General features: G+C 47.7%; 1 protein-coding gene and 1 long non-coding RNA gene across 9 annotated transcripts in view; one reads left to right on the forward strand and one right to left on the reverse strand.

Moving 5' to 3' along the window:
- MAPK9 (mitogen-activated protein kinase 9) overlaps positions 1-20,427 on the reverse strand; it is a 59,134-nt gene extending 38,707 nt beyond the window's left edge. For 4 of the 8 annotated variants that reach the window (XM_003900638.4, XM_003900639.4, XM_009209718.3 and 1 more), the window contains exons 1-2: positions 20,190-20,427; positions 8,801-8,969 (exon numbers count right to left, since the gene is read on the reverse strand). In XM_003900638.4, the coding sequence (XP_003900687.1) occupies positions 8,801-8,922 (122 nt within the window). In that variant the 5' untranslated portion in view covers positions 8,923-8,969; positions 20,190-20,427. Of the gene's footprint in view, positions 1-8,146; positions 8,388-8,800; positions 8,970-11,141; positions 11,163-20,189 lie in introns of those variants that run through there. The other 4 variants (XM_031666689.1, XM_009209716.3, XM_009209715.4 and 1 more) reach the window with 4 other exon arrangements.
- Positions 20,428-21,366: 939 nt separating this feature from the next.
- LOC108586600 lies at positions 21,367-23,550 on the forward strand. Its single transcript, XR_001904113.2, has 2 exons — positions 21,367-21,711; positions 23,333-23,550. It is a non-coding gene; the product is annotated as an uncharacterized LOC108586600 (long non-coding RNA).
- The last annotated feature ends 1,043 nt before the right edge of the window (positions 23,551-24,593 follow it).

A 24,593-nucleotide genomic window follows, 5' to 3' on the forward strand; every position in this document is an offset into this window, starting at 1 on the left:
GTACTGCTCTGCCCTCACCCTTGACTGACTGTACGTTTTCTGAGTTTAAAATCAATTTTCTGTGAGAACTTTGAAGGCGGTGTCCCACTGATTTCCGCACTGAGCGCTGCAGTGAGAAGGCTATGCCTGTTACTGTACTGATTCCTGTGCTGCTTTTTCTGTTTCCCAGCTCAATGATTTGTCAGTCATGTTCTCTCTGTATCCCAAAAGCCTCTCTCAAAATTATCCCAACTAATTACTGTCCCTCCTGTCCACCAGTGATAACTGCTTCTGACATGTACAATAATCACTTTCTTGCTTTTACCAGCGAAAACATGCACCCTGGAGCGCCCAGTTTATTTTTGCCTGTTTTTTGAAATCTTCTGTGTCTGACTTATTTGGCTCAATATTACAAGACTCATCCATTGTTGCTGTATGTAGCTATAACTCATTCCATCATTGCTGTAAGATTCCTTTGTATAACGATATCACATTACATTGAGGTATTTCAGTTGTTTTTAGTCTTCAATCAATTACAAAACACACGGTCATCAATGTTCCCGTCCACAGCTCTGGGTCCCCTATGCATGTGTTTCTGATGAGTAGACAACTAAGCGTGGGAACGTGTCCGTTGTATTTCAGTAGATAATGTCAGACTCTTTGCCAAGGCGGTTCTACACATTTGTAGAGCTGCCAGCAGTGCGTGAGGGGTCACGTCTGAGAGCTGCCTCGGGTGGTTCCACAACCTTACCAGCACCTGGTATCACCAACAGCTTAGTTTCTAACCATTCTGCGAGTGTGGAATGGTATTTCATCGCGGCTTTAAATTGCACTGTCCTGATGCATAATAACATTGAACACTTTTTCCTGTGCACAGGGTATCTGGGTATCCTCCTGTGACAATCTGCTGACTATTTGTCTGTCTATCTTTACAATCGTCTTCACTGTTGTTCTTTACACATTCTGAACGAGAGTTTTTTCAGTCATATATCTTCTCACATGTATGCTTATCCTTTCAGTTTCTTGATCTCAGTTTTCTTAAACAACATTTCTTAATTTTAATACAAATTTAATCAATCTTCTACGATAAATTTTTGTTTGTTTGTTTTTTGAGATGGAGTCTCGCTCTGTCGCCCAGGCTGCGGCGGAGTGGCACGATCTCAGCTCACTGCAAGCTCTGCCTGCCAGGTTCAAACAATTCTCCTGCCTCAGCCTCCCAAATAGCTGGAACTACAGGCGTGCACCCCCACGCCCGGCTAACTTTTGTATTTTTAGTAGAGACAGGGTTTCACCATGCTGGCCAGGCTGGTCTCAAACTCCTGACCTCATGATCTACCCACCTCGGCCTCCCAAAGTGCTGGGATTACAGGTATGAGCCACCATGCCTGGCCTGATTTTTTTTTTTTTTTTTTAAATAGAGATGGGGGTTTCATTATGCTGGCCAGGCTGGTCTTGAACTCCTGGCCTCAAGTAGTCCTCCCACCTTGGCCTCCCAAAGTGCTGGGATTACAGGCGTGAGCCAGCACATCCAGGAAACAAACGTTTTTATGTTGTGTTTAAAGGAGCCCTTCCCTGCTCCAAAGACCATGAAGAAATCCTCCTATATGACCTTCAAATAGCTTCACTGGTTTGCCTTAGACATTTACAGCAATTCAACTGAGGTTGATTTTTGTATATAATATGAGGTTGGGGTCAAATTTCACTTCTTTCCATATGAATATTCCTATGTCCACTTATGTAAAAGACCATCCTTTCCTCATTGCTCTACAAGGCCACCACTGCCATAAGTCAGAAGCCCACACAGGCATGATTCTGTTTCAAGGTTAGTCCACTGTTTCTCCTCGCACCACACAACACCGTCTTGAGCACCAGTTTTCTAGTAAGTCCTCACATCTGGCAGAGGGAGTGCTCCTCCCTTCTTCTTAATGGGTGTCTTGACCATTCTAGGGTTTTTATTTTTACACATAAATTTTAAAATCAGTTTGTTCATTTCTTTGTTTTTTAAGACTATTGAGATTTGACTGCAATCACTCTAGACAAGTCTGAAAATTGACCTTTATGGTATTAAATATTCTAACTCATGAAAATCAGAGTTCCCACCACTATTTCAGTTTTACTTCTTCTAATTTTTTTAGCTTTTTGTAAACAAGTCTTTCATATTCTTAGACTTTTCCCCCAGATACGATAATTTAAAAGTTTTTATCCTATTTTAAATGGTATCCTTTTCAAATTCTCATTTTCTATATACTGCTAGTATATAAATATGCAATTTTGGGGGGGGGGGGGGGGTACATATATTGACCCTGCATCTTGCAAAGGGACTAAACATACTCACTAATTTAACAAAAGGCAGATTATCCAGGTGGGCCTGTTCTTATCACGAGAGCCCTTTAGAGGCAGAGTCTCCTCTGGTTCACAGAAAGGGTAGGAAAGTCAGGGAGATGTGAGTCTGGGAAGGGCTGGGCAGGCCACTGCTGCCTTTAAGATGGAGGAGGTCACTTGAGAAGGAAAACAGGCAGCCTCTAGGAGCAGAGAGGGGTGCCTGACTGAGAGAGATCGGGAGACTGGGAACCACAGACCTAAAGCTGTGAGGAACTAGACTCTGCCAACAGCCTGAATGAGCTTGGAAGCAGATTCCCTTCCAGAGCCTCCACCTGTGAGCCGAGCCCAGCCCCGTCGAAATCTGGACTTCAGTTTTGTGAGACGCTGGGCAGAGAACCCAGGCAAACCCATCCAGATTTCTGACTACAGAACTATGAGATAATCAACAGTGTTGTTTTAAACAACTAAGTTTGTGTTAACGTGTTATGCGGCAATAGAAAACTAACAACCTCTCTTTTGTGCTCTTCTGCCATTTTTGCCTCTGCAGCTTTCATTCTGGGTATTTTTTGCTGACCCATCCTCCAGGTCACTAAATCTCTCTTCAGTTATATCTAGTATGCTGTTAAACACATTAAATTCATAATTCAATTACTATAGTTTTTACTTCTAGAATTTTGATTTATTCCTCTTAAAAAAAGTTTTCATTTCTCCACCAAAACTTTTAATCTTGCCTTTATCACCTTGAACATAACATCATAGCTATTTAAAAATGTGGATCTAATAATGCCAATATCTCTTATGGATCTGTTTCTTTTGTCCATTGTTTCTGCAGGATTTTACTCAGATTGTCATATCTCCTTGTGTGCCTAGACTGGGCCTTGCACTTGTAAAACTGTCTGCTATCTAGAAGTAAGTTTATCTAATACGATGCTGTCTTCCTCCACAAAGAATTTAAATTTATTTCTACTAGGTACCTGGGTGCACTAGCACTTTTTGTTTACCTCCATACAAGTTCAGCAAATGAGACGATAATCTGAAGCTGAGTGGCGGTGCCTATTAAGGGCCAATCTCTGAGTTACCTTGACTTCTAGGAAGCAGCCTTTTATTGGTCCCAATACAAGGCAAAAGAAGTTCGCTGCGCAATATTAGAGGCCCTGGACTCTAATCTCCTAGCCACAAGGCAGTCCAAAACACTCTCTCAGCAGCCCCGTCCAGAATGTTCAAAGGCCCCCGAGGGAAAGACAGCCCCACATGCTGAAGCTCCCCTCACTAGGCTTCTGTGCTCCCCAGATCCTGACCTAGTAACTCCTCACCGACTTCCTCTCTAGGGGCAAACACTGAGCATGGGGGAGAGTGGGAACGCTGGGGGAAAACTGGCACAGTTGTTTCATACGCACACTTTTAATTAACAGCCCGAGTTTTAGCCGCTCATTTCGTTCTTTTTCTTGACTGTCATCTCTATGCCCACAGCCCCCGTAGAGTTTTACTATAGGTAGATTCTCTTCCTTAACGCAAATACTTCAGCTACTTATTCTCACTTTATCTGCTGTTTTATCTGTATCACAAGATTCAAGCTACTTTCTCTATTTCATCAATTTGTTAAAACTCTCTTCCACTCATTACTGCCCTCTTATCTTTGTACAGGTGTTTGGGCCACCATCTTAAATGAGAAGTTCCAAACCACTCATTTTACAGGTGAAATATTAGGGCCCACAAAGAAACTGATCTGCCCTGGTCATAAAGAACTCTTGCTGTGAGGAAGAGAGCAGGGCTCAGAACTCGTCTCCCGAATCACAGCCATCCTAGGCCTCATCCCATATGTCTCCTTTATCACAGAAATTTTGTTGTGAACATTGTTATGTTTTTATGTATTCATATTAATAGAAAATAAGGCCAGGCGCAGTGGCTCACGCCTGTAATCCCAGCACTTTGGGAGGCTGAGGCAGGCAGATCACAAGGTCAGGAGATTGAGACCATCCTGGCTAACACGGTGAAACACCGTCTCTACTAAAAATACAAAAAATTAGCCAGGCGCGGTGGCGGGCGCCTGTAGTCCCAGCTACTCAGGAGGCTGAGGCAGGAGAATGGCAGGAACCCGGGAGGCAGAGCTTGTAGTGAGCTGAGATCGCGCCACTGCACTCCAGCCTGGGTGACAGAGCGAGACTCCGTCTCAAAAAAAAAAAAAAAGAAAAGAAAACCATGTTAAGAACAGGCCAGTACTCATGTTTGTACAGAACTTGAGGAAACAAAAAGGAATACACTATACCAATTATTTCACGTTAAGGCTGTAACTGTCGCTTCTAAGTACTGCCAGACTTAATATTAAACACTTTTTTAAAGGTTAAACATTTCATGGAACGGTTTCATAAAACAAATAATCTTTACTATTTTGGCCAAACAACTTGAGATTTTTGAAGGAGAAAGAAAAACTGAATATATGTATGAAAGAAACATACACACATCTTCCCCACTAGAGCTTCGAAATCTTACAATTACTTAATTGTACTATAACACAGTTGATATTTATGAATACTTCAAAATTACATTTTAAAACTTATTTTAGGCCAGGCACAGTGGCTCATGCCTGCAATCCCGGCATTTTGGGAGGCCAAGGTGGGTGGATCACAAGGTCAAGAGATCGAGACCATCCTGGCCAACATGGTGAAATCCCGTCTCTACTAAAATACAAAAAATTAGCCGGGTGTGGCTGCGGGCGCCTGTAGTCCCAGCTACTCGGGAGGCTGAGGCCGGAGAAACACTTAAACCCGGGAGGTGGAGACTGCAGTGAGCCGAGATCACGCCACTGCACTCCAGCCTGGTGACAGAGCAAGACTCCGTCTCAAAAATAAAATAAACTAATTTTCAACTGTAAAAACTTATTTCCTAATAAATTTTACTAACATTTTTAAAAGAACGAAAACAAAGAAATAAATCAAAGACAACTATAAAAACAATTCAAAATGAGGAACCAGAATATTTTCTTCTGGTTCCAGCTCTTCCATTTAATCCTGTACAGGTCACAGGCCCTACCTGCACTTTGGTTTACCTGCACACCTGCCCTTCATAAAGCTCTAATTTAAATAGAAGATTAGCTAGTTGCATAAACCATACACTGCTGCTATTATATTTCTCAAAAATGTAAAAATACACATGCTCGTGAATCAGTTTCCTATTGCTATTGTAACAAATAACCACAAATTTACTGCTTTAAAGCAACACAAATTTACTATCTTACAGTTCTGGAGGTCAGAAGTCCAAAATGCATCTTATGCGTCAAGAGGCAAGCAGGGCTGCATGGTTCCTTCTGCAGGCTCGGGGGGATCTGCTCCCCACCTCCCTCAGCTGGGGGGAGGCTTCCTGTACTGCTCGGCTGTGACCCCACATCACTCCAAACTTCGCTGTCATCACATCTCTGACTATGACCCTCCTGTCTCCCTTTTGTAAGAAGGACCCACCCAGCTAAACCTGGAATAACCCTCCCATCTCAAGACCATTAATTTAATCACACCTGCTAAATTCCTTTTGCCATGTAAAGAAACACACAAATTCCAGATATTAGGATGTGGACAGCTCAGGCGGGGCCATTATTCTGCAGGCTACACCCCCCAAAGAATCATTGACAGATGATTTTCAAGTACAATAGTGACAAAAGGAAGTTTCAGATCATCAGTTAACTATATAGTGCCAATATTTTAATATGAAATATGATAGAAAATCCAATTCCTCTTGTCAAAGTGTCAGCTAATCTACTGTTGAGCTTATTTTAGGAAAAGCTTTTTTTTCTTTTTTGAAACGGGAATGTGCTATAACTAGATTATTTCCCAGTTCCACTTGGTGCCTCATAGCCTGGTGAAGAATAGAGAGAAAAAGAAAGGGGGAAAGGAAGCTAAAATCACTTACAAAGTGTTTACTTTCCCTATTAGAACATAAGACAGAAGGACACCATAAAACACAAAGCCAGTTATAGTTATAAAAATTGAAACTGTTCTTGAATATAACAATTGTCTTATAGAGATAAATACAATTAACTAAAAATTATTTCATAGGTGTTTAGTGAATATTTGTTCATTATTGCTAAGATTCTAAACAGAGGTTGGGTCAGAGGACTTGTCCTGTCAAAGTATCAGTGGTTCAAAGTCTTCAACAAGTCTCTCCATGGCACAGCAATCAGGTCCCAAAGGCCCACAGCTTGTTTTGGTCCCAGGCCTCCCACTAACACTCTGTGAGATGGGAGAAGCAAGTGAGCCTTCCCAGTCCTTCGTTTCACCACCAGTGAGGGTTATGGTAGAGCTCATGGTGATTGTATACTATATACTATTCACACTACTACCAACCTTCAAAAGCAAGTGAATGACATCCCAGCTGGGATAAATGAAGCACATATTTAAAACAGCTACCTGTAGATCGGGTGCAGTAGCTCACGCCTGTAATCCCTGCACTTTGGGAGGCCGAGGCGGGTGGATCACAAGGTCAAGAGATCGAGACCATCCTGGCCAACATGGTGAAATACCGTCTCTACTAAAAATACAAAACTTAGCTGGGTGTGGTGGCATGCGCCTGCAGTCCCAGTTACCAGGAGGCTGAGGCAGAAGAACTGCATGAACCTGGGAGGCGGAGGTTGCAGTGAACCAAGATTGTGCCACTGCACTCCAGCCTGGTGACAAAGCAAGACTCTGTGTCAAAAAAAAATAATAATAAATAAATAAATAAATAAATTTATTTATATATATATATAAAATAAATAAATAAATAAAACAGCTACCTGTCTATAGCCACAAACAACTCCCCAAGACCTCTGATATTTCTCCCTTCTTGCTCCCTCTCTCCTTTTTCTCTCTCTCACGTGCACACATCAAATTATCTGTCAGATTATCATCTAATTCCAAATAGGAGATGGATTATAAATCAAAAGAATGTTTTGTTGTTTACAACTTTCCATTACCATCAAAGTTTCCTAATTTGAACCATCATCCACTGACTTTAAAACTTCTTTTTTTTTTTTTGAGATGGAGTCTCGCTGTCCCCCAGGCTGGAGTGCAGTGGTGCGATCTTGGCTCACTACAACCTCTGCCTCCCAGGTTCAAATGATTTTCCTGCTTCAGCCTCCCGAGTAGCTAGGACTACAGGTGTGCGCCACCATACCTGGCTAATTTCTATATTTTTAGTAGAGATAGGGTTTCACCATGTTGGCCAGGATGGTCTCAATCTCTTGACCTTGTAATCTGCCTACCTTGGCATCCCAAAGCACTGGGACTACAGGCATGAGCCACTGCGCCCGGCCAACTTTAAAACTTCTTCTGGCACACTGGATTTAAGTGCCAAAACAGTTTGTGTCACTGGGAAGTTAGGATCACCATTACTTTAGATGCAAGCTGGGCATTCCTTCCAAACAGTCCCTTCTCCCACCTTAGTTTCTCAAAGAAGCTCTGGACTGCAATTTCGTCTTAGCTCCCAGGGCTTGCAGCCGCCAGGGCCGAAAAAACAACTGTTTCCCTGATCATAGGTCTCTGCAACAGAGGATCAGTTAAAAATCATTGGTAAAGATTCTCCAAACCCAACATCTCTACAAGTAAATGTAAACTCCCCTACTAGACCATCCAAAAGAGTTTTCTTCTATCTCAAATCCCCTCTGTCTACTAGCTGTAAACATTAGATGTTTAACTTCATCAGTTTCTTTAGGCGCAAAGGTAATCCTATTTTCATTGACCCCCCCCCCAAAAAAAAAAGAGAGAAAAAAAAAAGGAAAGAAAAAAAAAAGAGAAAAAGTTCTGCCCAGAAAAACAAGGGGTAAAAAGTGTGGGAAGTGCTGATAACTGCAGTCTAGGAAACATGTGAAGAGCTTTACCTTGAGCTGGCCCGTGACGCCGCGGCGGCTGACCGTCTTACCATGCAAGAGACTAATGTTCAGGGTCAGACTAACGATTCTGACGTTCTGGGCTGGACACACAGTTGAAGTGAGACACCAAGGAAGAGACGGCCAGCCCAACCCCTCACACAGCATCCCTTCCTGGTTAATCCATGGAGTGACAATGACACTGACTGGCCTCATCCTGCCAGTGAATGGCAAGGCACTGCAATGATGGCGCCTAGAAATGAATAGGAGTGATTGGGAATAAAAGGGGGAGGGGGGGAGAAGGTGGCCATGATGAAGAAATGAATAAAACTCCAAATTTCTGTTACAACTCACTGCCATACCTATTACTCTGATATCACGATGACAGGAGAAATGAAAAAAAAAAAATGAAAGAAAAAAGAAACAAACAAAAAAGAAAACCTGCTACCTGTTTAAATTCCTGCAGCGTTCTAAGAATATGGGTTTGTACCCTACAGCCTGACTACACAGAACTAGAGCAAGCAGTTGATTCAATTTAGCTCAGAAACCTATAACACAGTTTTGTTTTTTTTCTTTATCATCAATGTTTCTAAATTCTGACACTTTAGTTTTACTTTTTATTACAGCAAAAACTCAGTCCACGCTATTAAAACAGACCATACTTACCAAACAATCCCTTGGGCCCCAGAGCCAATTGGTTTCAGCTGCTGGTAACGTTTTAGGACAGTGAAGGTTGAGTCTGCCACTTGCACACTGTAAAACTGACTGTCACATTTACCGTCGCTCATGATGTAGTGTCATGCAATATTCCGAAGGGCTGGCAACTTTCAGATTCCTTCAAAGAAAAACAGAATGAACACGCATTCTTACCGAAAGTATACATACATAGCTCACTTACAGCGTTCGGAACTTATTGGTATATAAGACAATGTGGCTGTAAGTTGATAAAGTCAATTTGACCACGTTCTGAACTTGAGCAAGACACAAAAACATGCAGACATTTTAGCGGCACCAGGACCATTATGAAAGGAAGGAATGTTGAGGTCCAGCAAGACCACACTTCAGGGGGTTGGACTAGAGAATGAACACCGCTGGAGAAAGAATCTGTGCATTCCTGCTGGCTATGAAAACACGACATCACTCTCCGCTTCTCATCAGCTTGCCGGCTGCGGAACCACTTACTCCTAGCTGTCTCAGCCAGAGACGGGGCATTGCTTCAAAAGGACCACTTCTAGAATGCCTCGAGGGAAGCAGACGGGCCAGTGTTCCGCTCAGCGTATAGATTCTGGTTGGAACGATGAACCCAAAAGCGAGATTCATATGCCAAAGTGACAGGCTGCTAGAGGCCTGGTGGCATCCGTGTGCTGTGTGTGCCCAAGCACGTGCTCCTGCCTCAGGAGGTGGGTCCCAGAGTCGGCATCAGCTGGCACAGCCCCAGAGTCCCACATCACCACCAGGCTTCAGGGTAGGCATCTGTATATGAAGAACTCTGCTGTGACCTGTAGTCCATAACAGCAACACTATGAGGCTGATTCACTACGTCTGAGTGTAGGCCAGCAGGCCCAGAAAGCAGCTTTTCTGTGGCTGAGGCACAGGCTGAGATTCCTGCTCTGCAGGAGGCTGGATGATTTTATACAGAAAATAAGCAAACAGAAATCAGCAAGTGGTTCCGAGGCTCTTGTCTGGTTACGCTTATTTAAAAGTCAGTGAGCGGCCCGGCGCGGTGGCTCAAGCCTGTTATCCCAGCACTTTGGGAGGCCGAGATGGGCGGATCACGAGGTCAGGAGATCGAGACCATCCTGGCTAACACAGCGAAACCCCATCTCTACTAAAAAAAATACAAAAAAACTAGCCGGGCAACGTGGCGGGCGCCTGTAGTCCCAGCTACTTGGGAGGCTGAGGCAAGAGAATGGCATAAACCCGGGAGGCGGAGCTTGCAGTGAGCTGAGATCCGGCCACTGCACTCCAGCCTGGGCGACAGAGCCAGACTCCGTCTCAAAAAAAAAAAAAAAAAAGTCAGCGAGCTATGTATTTTGGTCTTTAAAAACTAGATAGCCAACAATAAAATCATATAGGTAGACATTCTATACTGTTTAAGACTACAGAATTTAAGTTTTATTCTACAGCTCCGTCAAATCCCTTGCCTTTATGTTCTAGTATCTAACGTCAACCCAATGAGATTTTTGTGGTGATGATTTGTATTTCCACACAATGATATCTAGGATTTTCCTTAAACATGGAAATAAATGCATTAATAACAAGTCTAAATAAAGAACTGAGTCAAACTAATTAATTTCTCCAAGTGACTACTGCCCCACGGTCTTCTCCCCATCCTCCGGGTGGTGGCTGCAGTGTGGCTGCCACTCTGACCACTCCTGCCAAGATGTGTCAGCCAGCCAGGGAGTGACTCCAGGGACGCCACAGCGCTTTAGATGCTGGACAAACAGGTGCTCATACAACCCGCACAGCAGGAGTGTCAGTTCCAGGTTACCTGGGAGCAGTCTAGGATTGAGTGAGCTGAAACACCCGCCTAGGCCACACTGCTGTGAGAAGGGGACTCGGGAGCTCCCCACTGTGCCCTAAGCTGTAGGAGGTGCAAGGCAGGTCTCTCTTGCTCATGGCATCTCACACTCCAAGGGCAGGAGGACAGGAAGCTGGTCTTTGGGGCAGCATGGGCATTCAATAAACCTTTGTTGATCTGATTCCCCACAACGCTGCTCCATCTTACTGACATCTACAGGAAGATCCTTTTCTAAAGATTAGCTTATTTACAGTTTGCAAGAGGCTGAAACAATTCCACTCAACGTTTAGGGGGTGCCTGTATGCACGAAAGTGCTAAGTATCGCAAGAGATATGCCGTAGTCAGCTAGCAATCAGTCTTGAAGCAGCACGAACTGCACTATTTGGGGGAGAAGTGTGAGCAATGAGTCCATTATCTATATTACACGTGACAATATAGGGCCATATGCAAAATATAAACAAAATCAAAAGGCAAAAGAGATCCTACCCACTGGCAGGGGTGCAGAACACAAGGACGGCTTCATGGAGGAGGCGGCATCCGCCCTTAGACTCTTTTGCCAGAGATGGACAGTAGAGGCACAGAGCTCAAACTGACTGTGTCCCAACACAGCAACTGCTCAGCTTGGCTAGCAAGGGTACAAGTGCAAAGGATTAGAGACAACTCAGCAAAAAGGCAGGCACCCACTACCACCTGCTTTATCGGGGGTGGCCGTTCCTCTGCTGTGCTGCAAACACACCAGTGACACAGTTACTTCCAAGCGTTTGCTGAGCACCCACTGTGGATGGTGAGGCACTATGCCAGGACACGTGGCCTGCCCTCAGTGAGCACACACTCAGGAAGAGGCCCTGCACACCAAGGGTCCTAAACCCAGTAGGGTGAACAAGATTTAGGGGAATGGGAGGAAAAGCAGCAGAGGTGGAGGCACATTCAGAATGTGACAAGTCACTAGGGACTGGGTAGAGGGCAAGTGAAGCTGGAGAGAGAAAAGGAGGCCAAATCACTATGGGCCCCAGAAGCCACGCAGAGCCATCTGGCCTCAGTCCTGAGGGCTGTGGAAGCCGTCAAAGCATCAGAGGTGCGGCACAGGTGCTGAGGTGCTCGGGGATCCATTCCTCCCTTCCTCGCTTTCATAAGAGAAGCCTCCCCCTTCCTGCTAGACAAATGGCTGCCCAAATAGAGACGATGCCTGGCAGCTTTCCCAGTAGCCAGGTATGGCCAGATGACCAAGTTCTGCCTAATAAGATGTGGGTAGAAGTGATGTACGCAACTTCCAGATCACTTTTATTATTTTTCTTTATAGAAAGCTGCTAGCCCTCCAATCTGTCTTTCTTCCTTGCTGCTGGCTATCAGCTGTCACAGACCCAGAGACGGAAGTCACATGCTGTAGACAGAAAGCTGCCCACCAGCTGGATTCCTCAACAACCTCATAGCACAGAGCCAGCCCCCATTCAGGACCCCTGCCCACACTGGGACTGACAGATCAATCTCAACCCTGCTGACCAACCCTGGAACTCTCCCTGCTACAACTGCTTTCAACCTATACTTGGACTATGACAATATTAGGTTAACTTCTTTAAATTTGGGGAATATATTCAATTGTATTAGGTTTTAGAATTATAATTCCATCTCAAGATTTAAAATAGTCCGGGCACGGTGGCTCACACCTGTAATCCCAGCACTTTGGGAGGCCAAGGTGCGGGGAATCACTTGAGGTCAGGAGTTTGAGACCAGCCTGGCCAACATGGTGAAACCCCATCTCTACTAAAAATACAAAAATTAGCCGGGTGTGGTAGTGTGTGCCTGTAATCCCAGCTACTTGGGAGGCTGAGGCAGGAAAATCATTTGAACCGGGAGGCGGAGGTTGCAGTGAGCCGAGATCATGCCACTGCACTCCAGCCTGGGCCACAGCAAGACTCCATCTCAAAAACATACAAACAAAAAGATTTAAAATAATTATAAAATTAAAACAAGGTGCCCTTATTGGGCAGGAGAAAAAAGTCGCCTAAGTGAGAACCTGTTAAAGCCACCTTCTCTGTCAAGCGTGGGCTTTGTGAGAGCAAAAGAACCTCAAGGCCACCTGAGAAAGCATGTAATTTAGCTATTCATGAGTCAACTCATATTGAGATGATATTTCAACAAAAGGCTCAGAGAACAGTTTTACAGATTGGGAAGTGCGAGAATTCTTCATGCAACCACATCAGCAATACAGCCAACCCTGCCTTCGCTGCTCCACTTCCCACCCCAGCAGGTGCCAGCTCCTCCCCCGGCTCCCAGTCTGTGCTGCCACTGTCCGTCCAGCACGGGGCTCCCTCCTTGCCACTTGTGCACTCAGCAGCGCCCACCAGGCTGCACTGTCACAGCCTTTGTAGGGTCTGCCTCCCTCCCAGGCTATGAGCACCTCCAAACTGGGAGGGAACGCTACAAGGAGGCTTCCAGGAGGAGGCAAGACCTGAGCTCAGGTTTGTTCACAGTATCGACCAACGCATGAGGAAACAGGCACTTTCACACACGTCAGTGAGAGCTGTGAAGTGGCAAAACATTTTTTTGGATAGAATAGAGATAATAGCTAGTAAAAGTTACATGCACATCCTAAACTGGCAAATACAATTCTCTAAGTGTATCTGACAAATATGTGTACAAGCATCCAAACATATTTGTGCAAGGATGTTTGTAACACTTCTTGTAACAGGCAAAAAACTAGAACTAATCTAAAATGTACACTGTGCATGGACTGAATAAATTATGGCACTAAAGTACAAGAAGGCCATTCAACAGAATGCAAGGACTTTAGGTACCAATGTGGAAAGATGTCTAAGATACAGAAAGGAAACACAGCAAGTTGAAGAGGAGAACACATGATGCCCAGCTACGTAAACACACATACACGTGCGCATACACATGCACATACACAAGGCGAGCAAGTAGAGAAATAGCAAGAAATGAGAAACCTTCTTCCCATCATAACTTTCTATTCTGTTTTTCAAATGTACATATTTCACATTTAAAAACTGAGTAAACAAAAAATGTTAAATGAAAAGCTGCAGAATGATCATTTAACACTTGTACGGAAGATGGGCTTGAGGCAGGTAAGGCTAGAGGCATGAGAGTGCGCCTGGCTCTGAGACACACATTTATAAACACCCTTATAACAACTAGTGAGGGGCATATTACTATCCCCCGCTCTGCAAATGAGGAAACTGAGGCTTAGAGGCAATAAGGAAGTTGTCCAAATTCTCAGCATGGCCCAGATTTGAATTTAGGTGTGTTTCACCACAATATTCAAGTTCCTCCCAAAGCACCATTCTGACATCCCTTTAGAAAGTGAAGCTATTTGCACACAGGCTGGCCAGGACCAGAACACAGTCCTGCACATTTCATCCTGCTGACTTCCCCTACCAAAACACTTTTTCCTCTAACGATGACAACGATTCAGTGATCCACAGACTCAGGCGAACCTTGAATCACACTAAAGCTTCAGAATACCCAGGACATGGATATTAAATCAACTGACTACTGTGATTAAAAGCAGATTCTCACAATCACCCTCAATGCTTGCTGCCGACGTTTTTTTCATTAAATTGTTCTGTTTTCCAGCTGGACACGATGGCTCACACTTGTAATCCCAGCACTGTGGGAGGCCGAAGGTGGGAGGAGGATTGCTTAGGCCCAAGAGTTCCAGACCAGCCTGGGCAACATCGTGAGGCTTCATCTCTATGTTAAATAATAATAATAATAGTAAAAATCTGGCCGGGCGCAGTGGCTCATGCCTGTAATCCCAGCACTTTGGGAGGCCGAAGCGGGCGGATCACGAGGTCAGGAGATCAAGACCATCCTGGCTAACACGATGAAACCCTGTTTCTACTAAAAAATTACAAAAAATTAGCCAGGTGTGGTGGTGGGCACCTGTAGTCCCAGCTACTCAGGAGGCTGAGGCAGGAGAATGGCATGAACCCGGGAGGCGGAGCTTGCAGTGAGCCGAGATCGCGCCACTGCACTCCAACCTGGGTGACAGAGCGACTCCCGTCTCAAAAAAAAAAAAAAAAAAAAGAAAGTAAAAATTTTAAAAGTTATTCTATTTTCCTACTGTAATTCTTTTGAAGAATAGCTTGGTAGAACAACTTAACCTTTCTTTGATAATCGAGAATCTTGCAGCTCTCAGGGCCATCCTCTGTAGTTCTTAAGCCACAGTGTATGCCACAATACAGAACAACCAGCATTTGGTTATCGCCTCACCCACTGTTGGATCCACAGGACCCTGCAAGGATCCCGGTCACCAGCCCCACTTCCAGGCACCCAGGCCTGCCCCACTCCCAGAGGCCTGGGTAACAGCTTCTCATGGCTCCTTGGACCAGCGACAGCAGCAGCATTCTCCCAGATGCCATTCCCGTGACCTCCAAACCACTGCACACATGCCACTTTAGACAGAGAAATCACTGCACATGAGAATATGTACACAAATGTTCACAGCAGCTTTATTTTTAATAGCTAAACTAGAAACAACCCGAATGTCCTTCAATGGGTACATGGGTAAACTAACTGCTGTACGCCCGTGCCACGGAACACCACTCAGCAACGGCTGAAACACACCACAACTCGGGTGGGTCTCGAGGGCGGTATATTCTATGAAAAAAGCCAACCTCAAAAGTCACACGCTGTCTAACTCCATGAGTATAACACTCCTGAAAAGACAAAAGTCTAGAGATGGAGATTAGCACTTGCCAGCAGTTATGAATGCTGGGGAAAAGGGTGCTGTGGCTGTAAGGGAGTGGCACAGGGAGATATTTGGGATGATGACGTAGTTTTGAATCTTGATTGTGGTGGTGGTTATATGAATTTTCACATGTGATAAAAAATGACAATGAACTCTATACATATTGTTCCAATGCCAAATTTCCTGGTTTGGATATTTTGCTATAGTTATGAAGATATATAACCACTGGAGAAAGCTGGATGAAGGGTACTGGGACCTCTCTGTGCCATTTGTGCAACTTCTTGTGAATCTATAATTATTTCAAATTATGGAGATGGAAAAAGAGAGAGATTTGTTGAAAATACGCAGTGATCATGCCATACCATTTGAACTCCTTCAACAGTGACTGACCGCCTTGAGAATAAGACTCAGTTCCCCAGCACAGCATGGGAGATGGCAGTCCTCTGGCCCAATCCTGAGCAATATCAAACCACCTGGGATGGGCAGACACACCCAGCTACTGCACACCTGCAGGCCTCTGCCTAAGCTGTTCCATCTGCTTGAAATGGCGTCCCTCTCCTTTCTGACCTCCTGGTCAACCTTCATCCTCCTTCAAACACTAGTTCAAGCACCTGCTTCTCTTACATGTTTCCTCCTCCAGCCTTTCCCTTCACACCATGCTGGGCATGCCCCCATCGTTGCCACCCTCGCTGTATTCACTTTAGACTGCACTGCGGGTCTACTTCTACTTCTACTCTGTAAGGGCAGAAAACGTGTCTTATTTATTTCTCAATCCTCTACTGATTACACAGTGGGTGCCCAGTAAATGTTTGTTAAAGACAAAGCTAAACGGGAGAACACATGTGGTAGGGCAGCTGGGAGCAGTGGTTCAGATCAGGACTTTGAGTCAGACTCCCAGTGGGTCTGCTGCTTATCTGGGTGATGTGCAGAAGCGATCGGGCTCATCTGTACAACAGACAGGCAGAGAGCCTCAGGTTACCTCTAGATAAGAAGTGCAGAGCCCACTTAGGACGGCATCTTGATGGAGGAATGTACCCTAAATCTGACCAAGCCTTGTCTAGATCCAATCACTAACTGACAGAGATTACAGAGAAACACATTAAATTACACTGCAGAGATGCAATCAATCAAATACCAACTGTGGAAATGCTACAGAACAACTTGATTGCTTCAACAAATAAACTACCAAGAAAACAAAGAAATAGGAGGGGGATCTATGGATGAAGAGAAACTTAAAAGACGTATCAACCAATCAACAATGTATGGACCTTATCGTGCTCTACCTTCAAACTATTAAGGAAACTTAAAATTCATGGGGCAGCTGGAAATTTGAAGATTGACTAGTTATTTGATGATATGAAGGAATTATTACTTTTTCACCTTTAAAAGAGTCAGGACCTTTAGAGACCCACCGCAGTGTGCTGTATAACTACTGCATACCTACCGAGCACCCTGAGGTTGTGCCCGTCTGTATAACTACTGCATACCTACCGAGCACCCTGAGGTTGTGCCCGTCTGCATAACTACTGCATACCTACCAAGCACCCTGAGGTTGTGCCCGTCTGTTTTACAGATGAGCCCGATCGCTTCTGCACATCACCCAGATAAGCAGCAGACCCACTGGGAGTCTGACTCAAAGTCCTGATCTGAACCACTGCCCCCAGCTGCCCTACCACATGTATTCTCCCGTTCAGCTTTGTCTTTAACAAACATTTCCTGGGCACCCACTGTGTAATTAGTATCCTGAAAAATAATGAATGAAATGACATGATATTTAGGAATTCCTTGAAAATAATTATGGGTGGTAAGTGTGTAAGAGGATAACATTAGAGATGAAACAAGATTGGTCAGGAGTTAATAACTGTTAAAGCAGAATGCTATTCTGTTTAGTTTGTATATGTTTGAAAATTCCCATAATAAAAGTTAAAATTTAAAAAATGATGTTGAAACCGGATCATACAATCAAGTACAAAATATCAGGAATTAATTATTCTGAAGGAAAATTATGTAAAAATGGCACCTTCCTAACCAAGTGTCAGGTATAACTACTGTATGTATGTAGACCAAAAATAGTTGCCCTATTGGCAAATCAATAGTCTTAAGAAGAAAAAAAATCTGGTCTCTGTTTTATGTCTCATGAAAACTGGTCTAGTCACTATTAACTGGTTTGTCTGGTCCTTTTCTTTATCCAGAAAATTAAGAATATTTTATCTTAGACACATTCAAGAATCCCCTCTAATGTTTATTCAGGGGACCAAATAAACAGATTTTAGTCTGTGAACAAATTAATGTTCTGGCACCCTGAAAATTAAATTACCAGGAAAACCAAAGCTGTCCAGAGAAGTCTATGCAAAAATAGTATTGTTTTTAACTCTGCAGGGTCCTTTTGAAGAAAAATTTAAAAGTTAAATCAAGGAAAACATTAAATAGATTGGTGGTCATTCTTCCAGAACAAGTTAAAAGCCAAAAGAGAATACTCAGAGCTGAGGGACTCAGGAAAGAATCCTTATCTGGGGAGAGATTTGGGTTCGGATTCCACTCACCAGCTCCTTGCTAAGAAGCAGACTACTCAAACTCCTGAGCTTCCGTTTCCACAGGGCTCCAGTTACAATCAAATGAGTATCCGGGCTGGTACCTGGGCAAACAGGGCCTGACTCTCCTGGCCTTAGGCTACCTTTCCTGCTCTCCTCACAACTCCTCCCTCCCACACAGCCACTCCTGGAGGATGACAATCTGCAACCAAGCTGAATGAATCTGTATTTGGCTTGGCTCACAGCATTAAAAAAAAAAAAAATTAATTAGCTATTGCCAACATTTAAAAATCGGAACAAATGTGGAGTGCTGCCTTCTGTTTTAGAGACAGGGTCTTGCTCTGTCACCCAGGCTGGAGCACAGTGGTGCGATCATAGCTCACTGCAGGCTCGAAATCCTGGGCTCATGGGATCCTTCCACCTCAGACTCCCAAGTAGCTAGGACTACAGGTGGATGCCACCACACCTAGCTAATTTTCAAAAATTTTTTGTAGAGACAGGGAGCTCACTGTTGCCCAGGCTGGTCTGGAACTCCTGGCCTTAAGTGATCCTCCCACGTCGGCCTCCCAAAGTGTCTGAGATTACAGGCGTGAGCCATGGCACCAGTCAAATTCCACCTTCTTCTAGAAAACTGCTGGGTAAGGTTCCAGTTCTTCAGAGTCCCCACGACTCTATGCCCTTACACCTGGCCCTCCAGACTGATTCTCAACTCCACAGTGGGCTATGGTCCTTACCTGGCCCTGCTCCTTCATACCTCTGCCTCTCCCTGCCTAGCAAATTTCTCATCACCCTCAAGGCCCCCCAGCATCACCTGTCACCTCCTCCACATTTCCATGGCATAGCCCCTCCACGACAGCAAGGGTTGCACAGTCCTGGAACTAAGTGTCTGCATGCCTGCCTTCTCTACTGGGCTCCTGGGCTCTCTTCGGAAAGGGACCCTGTTGCTATCTGCCTTGTGTCCCTAGGGCCTAGCAGAAAGCATGACCTAGATAATGCAGAATTCAGTAAATGTCTCCTGCATGTGTGGAAGAAAGCTAGAGCTAAACCATTATAAAAATGTGAGATTTTACATCACAGCTTGTTCCAACGGTTAGCAATTAAAGGGGTCAAGGACACCAAAATGTTTCACAAAATAGAACAAGCTTCCATCTGCTTACAAGTTTCACACGTTAATCAGAAGTCACTAAATTAACAGATAAAGCAGAGACAACAGGGAGACTGGGCCATTTCTTTGATCATTCATTCATTCATTGAGCTGATACTACTGAATACTTACTGTGTGCTTTCTAAGTACTGGGGATAAAGCAGTGGACAAATCAGACAGCTACCTGTTTTCACAAAATTACATCCTAGTCGGGGAGACAGAAAATAAACAAGCAAATAAATAGAAACGTTTCAAACCAGGTAAGAGCTAGGAAGGAAATTTTTAAAATACTGAAATAGCATGACTAAGGGAAGAAAGAGGGTGGTCGAGGAGGGCCTCACCCAAACCGAGGCATCCCGCCAGAGGAAGGAGCAGAAAGAGCTACTTGTGCCAAGATCACGGACAACTCCAAAGACGAGGAAACAGCAAATACAAAGGTCCTGGGGCAAATGCGGGCTGGCATGTTCAAGGCGGGCGAGATGAGTGGACTGGGGCAGCAGTCTTCTGGGAGAGGGGTGTGGTGGTAAGGGATGTGGGCTGGGTCCCCTCTGGCACTGCTGGACACTGAGTGTGCAATGACAAGGCAAGGGAGGCGTGCGTGGGGAGGCGGGAGGCTGCGCGGATGAGGAGGGGGTTCCTACACCTCTCACACCAGCAAGGGCCAGCACCCTGCCCAACCTTCCACAAATGTCCACCGGTGTCCTGCCCAGGCGTCTGCACACAGTCACACAGCCTGACAACAACCCTGTCCAGAAGAGGCATTTCCCCACCTTCCTGAAGGCAAAACCGCGGCAGAGCGAGGGTCAGTGCCTTGGTCAAGGTCGCGGGGACGCGACCCCGGGCCCCTGGGCACCCGGCGCAGGAGTGCAGCTGTTCGCCCCACCTCCGGGAGGGATGGCGCCCGCAGACCCCACGGGCAGGTCGGCCGGGCCAGGCCGGGGAGCAGGCCCGCAGCCCGGAGCCGCTGACAGCCGGGCGGAAGGGGGCGCCTGCGGCATCCCCGAGCACAGGGGCGACGGCTGCGGCTGCCAGGGCCCCGCAGCCCCCGGCCCACCCCGAAACCCCGGCCGCGCGGTTCCCCCGCCGCCCCTCCCCGCGGGCCGGGCCCGAGCAGCCGCCGCCAGGCCTAGCCCGCCCGCCGGGCTCACCTCGCCTCCCCGCCGCCGCGCCACGGGGAGAGGCCGGGCGGGCGGACTGGCGGCGCTGCGTGCTAGTCACTCCTCGCTCCGTGGCCCCGGCTCCGCCGCCGGCCCGCCCCGCTCCGCCCCGCCGCCGCCGCCGCCGCAGTGGGTGTGAGGGGCGCCGGGGCGCTGCGACCCTTCCGGTCCCGCTCCCTTCTCTGCCGCTGCCGCCGCCGCGGCGCCCGGTCTGACCGACCCTCGGGCCGACCAATCAGCGCGCGGAGAGCGGAGCAGGCGCGGCCAATGGCGCCTGGGGGGCGGGCCGCTGGAGGTGGTGCGGGCGGGGCCGGGGGCCGGGTCGGGCGCCCGAGGTCCTGGGCCGGGGTTCCGTGGGTTCGACGCCCCCGGGCCTTTCAGTGGCGTCGGCCGAACGGCCATGGCGCTCGGGTGCGCGCCGTGCACGCGGTGAGCTGGAGACGCAGGCACTGCGCGTCCCACCAGCTGAGTCCGCTGTCCGCGCAAGGGGGCCGCAGCTCGGGGGAGAGGGTGGCCCGGAGGACCGGGAACCGGGCTGGAGGCGCGCGGGGCTCACACCGCGGGGTCCGCGGGGAGCCGGGCCTCGCCTACAGGTGCAGGCTCGTGGCAGCGAGGCGGCCTGGAGCAGCACGGGAGGCCGCCCGTTTCGGGGAGAGCCCGGGTCGATCGCGGGGAGAGGCCGGCCTGGCGTCCGGGAGCCCGGCGTGCTAGGGCCCGGGAGGCGGGGCTGGCCTTGTACTCAGTTGCTCGCTGCGGCGCCGCAGGAACGGGTCTGTGGGGGTGTGGGTGAGGCCAGAAGTCGGGTTGAAGAAGGGGAGGGGGTGCGAAGAGATGGCCGTGTGTAGACAGGTTACCCGATGGGTCGGTGACGCAGGAGGGGAGTGCGCTTGGTGGCGGGGTGACTTAGTTGACAACATTTAAAAATTGGGAGGTGCGGCAGGGCGCGGTGGCTCACGCCTGTAATCCCAGCACTTTGGGAGGTCTAGGCGGGTGGACCACCTGAGGTCAGGAGTTCGAGACCAGCCTGGCTAACCAGGTGAAATCTGTCCCTATTAAAAATACGAAACAATTAGCTGGGCGTGGTTGCGGGCGCCTGTAATCCTAGCTACTCGGGAGGCTGAGGTAGGAGAATCACTTAAACCCGAGAGGCGGAGGTTGCAGTGAGCCGAGATTGCGCCACTGCACTCCAACCTGGGCAACAGAGTGAGACTCTGTCTCAGAAAAAAAAAAAAGGGAGGTGCTCAGTCAAGTCTCTGAGTGGGGGGCGGGGTGAGGAGTCCCTTGCTCAGGGCCCCCTAGGGACTGGGACCCGTTGACTCTGAGTTGCTTTTGAGGCTGGATCAGGTACCAGCGGCCTTGGGGTCGTACAGGATGGGAGAGGCCGGGACTTGGGATGTTGCCAGATCTACGTTGAAAAGTGAAGCAGGAAGCGCACCGAGGCTATGCACATGGGGAAAACCGCGGAGAGCCGGGCTTTGGGGACTGGAAGAGTGGGAACAGTAGTTGACAAATGGTGAGTGTGGGGTAGAACAGCAGTAACACAATACCAGTATCCACGGAGTGGCCAGGGCCAGAGTTGGGAGAAGGAACAGGACTCTGCAGATGGGGAGGGCAAGGGGCTGGGTGGTGTGAAGGGTGGTTGCAGACTTTGGGGAGGGCAGCTAGCCTGTGACCCAGGTTCCAAGGGCACTGATGGCTGGGCCAGGCCGCTTGGAGGCACCAGAGCCTCAGAGGAGGGGTGGGGTAGAGGAACGGATCCAGCATGGTGTCCTCCTTGGCCACCAGAGGGAGTTTGCTAAATCTCAGCATGGCTCATTGCTGCTTGAAATTCTACCTCGCAGTGTGGCCTGCATTGAGGAGGGCCCACACCTGTCCCTACCTCAGACTCACCTGCCACCTGCCTCGGGTGCATGAGAGAAAACAGGAAATTGCCAGGATCAAGGATCATGGGAAAAGAGTAAAAGCCCAGCTGTCAGAGCTGAGGTTCCACCAGGGAGCACTGATGGGTGCTTCTCCTCATTAGGAAGGCTGCCCGGTGGCTCACACTTGTAATCCCAGCACGTTGGGACGCCGAGGGGGGTAGATTACCTGAGGTCAAGAGTTCGAGACCAGCCTGGCCAACATGGTGAAACGTCATCTCTACTAGAAATACAAAAATTAGCTGGGTGTGATGGTGGGTGCCTGTAATTCCAGCTATTCAGGAGGCCAAGGCAGGAGAATAACTTGAACCCAGGAGGCAGAGGTTGCAGTGAGCCGAGATTGCTCCACGGCACTCCAGCCTGGGCAACAGAGCAAAAACTCTGTCTCAAAAACAAAACAAACAAACTAAAAAAAAATAAAAAACAGGGGGACACCAATTTCAAGCACTGCAGGCCTAACTTCATAGCACTCACATCATGTCAAGTGAGTAACCAAAAATCAGTGTACATGTGTACACACCTATACATATCTCACCCTAAGTTTTCTGTAAGGGTTCTTTTTATTCCAGAGACACTGCTTTTTTTCTGGGTTATGAAATACAGTGAACATTTATGGACACAAAGCTGAGGTGACAGGGTGGGGATGGGGGCCTTGGAACAGCACCAAGAATGCTGGTTGACCCCTCCAAGTGACAAGATCCTGCCACAACATGTGTGAACCAGGTAGGACACGTGAGCATGTCTCACCTGACCTGGTCTGTGGCAGGGAGAAGCAATTGAGGGAGGCCTCCTGGGCGGGAGGAAGCTGTTGCTAAGGCTGCCCAGCAGGATATGTTGGGCCTGCGACTTAGGCAGAAAGGGCACTCAGGCCCAAATGTTCAGACGTGAGGACCTGCTTCCTGTGTTCAGGGAGCCACAAGTCACCTGGTCTTAGGGCAAGGTGAGGGGACTGGAGAGTTCTGAGGACCTTGAGGTAGATTGGCACTGCCAGGCATGTGGGCTGGCTTTAGCTCACTGATATGCCTTGTTTAGCCCAGAGAGGTTTTTTTTTAATTGATTAGTTGATTTAAGAAACATTTAAAAATTAGGAGGTGCTATTTTGAATATTTATCCTCTATGAAACTCATGTTCATACCTAATCTCCAGTGTGGCAGCACTGAGAGGTGGGGCCTCTGAGGGTGGTTGGGATTAATCTGATGGATTCATGGATTAAAGGGTTATCACCGAGTGGGACTGGTGGCTCCTTTAGAAGAGGAAGGAAGAGCGGAGCTGGCACGTGAGCATGCTCAGCCCCCTAGCCATATGACACCTGGACCATCCTCAGGACTCTGCAGAGTCCCCACCAGCAAGAAGGTCGTCATCAGATGCAGCCACTCAACCTTGGACCTCTCAGCCCCCAGGGCTATAACAAATACATTCTTTTTTAAAGTCAATTACCCAGTTTCAGGTATTCTGTTGTAAGCAACAGAAACAAACTAAGACGAGCACGGCAGGGTGGAGGAGCTAGGGGTGCCTGGGGCATCGGGGACTTGTCCGGAGACCAGCTGTATGTGCAGCCACAGTGCCTACAGGTTTCTGTGGTCCTGATATCCCCCACCCTTGATTGGCCTGGATTCCAATCCGACTCATTTGTCAGCTGTGCTCCTCTGGGCAAGGGATTCACTTCTGCCTGCTTTGGTTCTGTAGGAAGTGGTGTGGAGAAGGAGGGAAGCAGGAAGAGCTAGGTGCAGCCCATGCAGCAGGGATGGTGTACGTCCTTATGCTGACTGGCCTCTGTCCCCTCAACACCTTGCCTGCCCTCCCCCCACTCCACTAACCCACATCTTCCCTTCTCCCCAACCCCTACAAGGACCCAGAGATGTGCTGAAGGGTGTACGTCAGGGCTGCCCCGGCTGTGTGCTGTAGAAAGCTAAACTGCACTTAAACCAATGGGGATGTTTGTTGGGAGGTGCCTGTAACATCACACCCAGAGGAGGCGGGGGTAGAGCTGGCCTGGAAACCCTAGGGCCATGGAGGCCACCTCAGGCCCGAATGGAGTTTGACAACCCACAACGATGGACTCTGATGGTCCCCCGGACAGGGCTTCTATCCTGGGACTGGTCAGCCATGCTGGGGAGACTGGCTCACACGAGGCCATGCCAGGGAAGGGCAGAACTGGGAAAGGCAGAAGTCTGGAAGTTTCTTATATGGTGATGATTAGAATGAGGGCATGAGCTGGGGCACAGCTGAGGGTGTGGCACTGCATGGAAACAGGGTTATTTGGGCGCCGTATAACTGAATGTTGAACCCAGTGGCCCTTTGCCGCCCTCCTCCGGGAATCCCCCAGAGCACCAGCAGCTGGGCCCGTACTCGCAGGCAGGGAGCCAGCAAGCTGTTCTCCAGAAGTCTGACGAGCCCTAAAGGGAAGACCTGAGACATGAACATGATGACACGCCCCACCCCCGCCAGATTTCCCAGCAGGGAATCTTGCATCAAC

Source organism: Papio anubis, chromosome 5 (genome assembly GCF_008728515.1).
Source record: "Papio anubis isolate 15944 chromosome 5, Panubis1.0, whole genome shotgun sequence".
Lineage (NCBI taxonomy): Eukaryota > Metazoa > Chordata > Mammalia > Primates > Cercopithecidae > Papio > Papio anubis.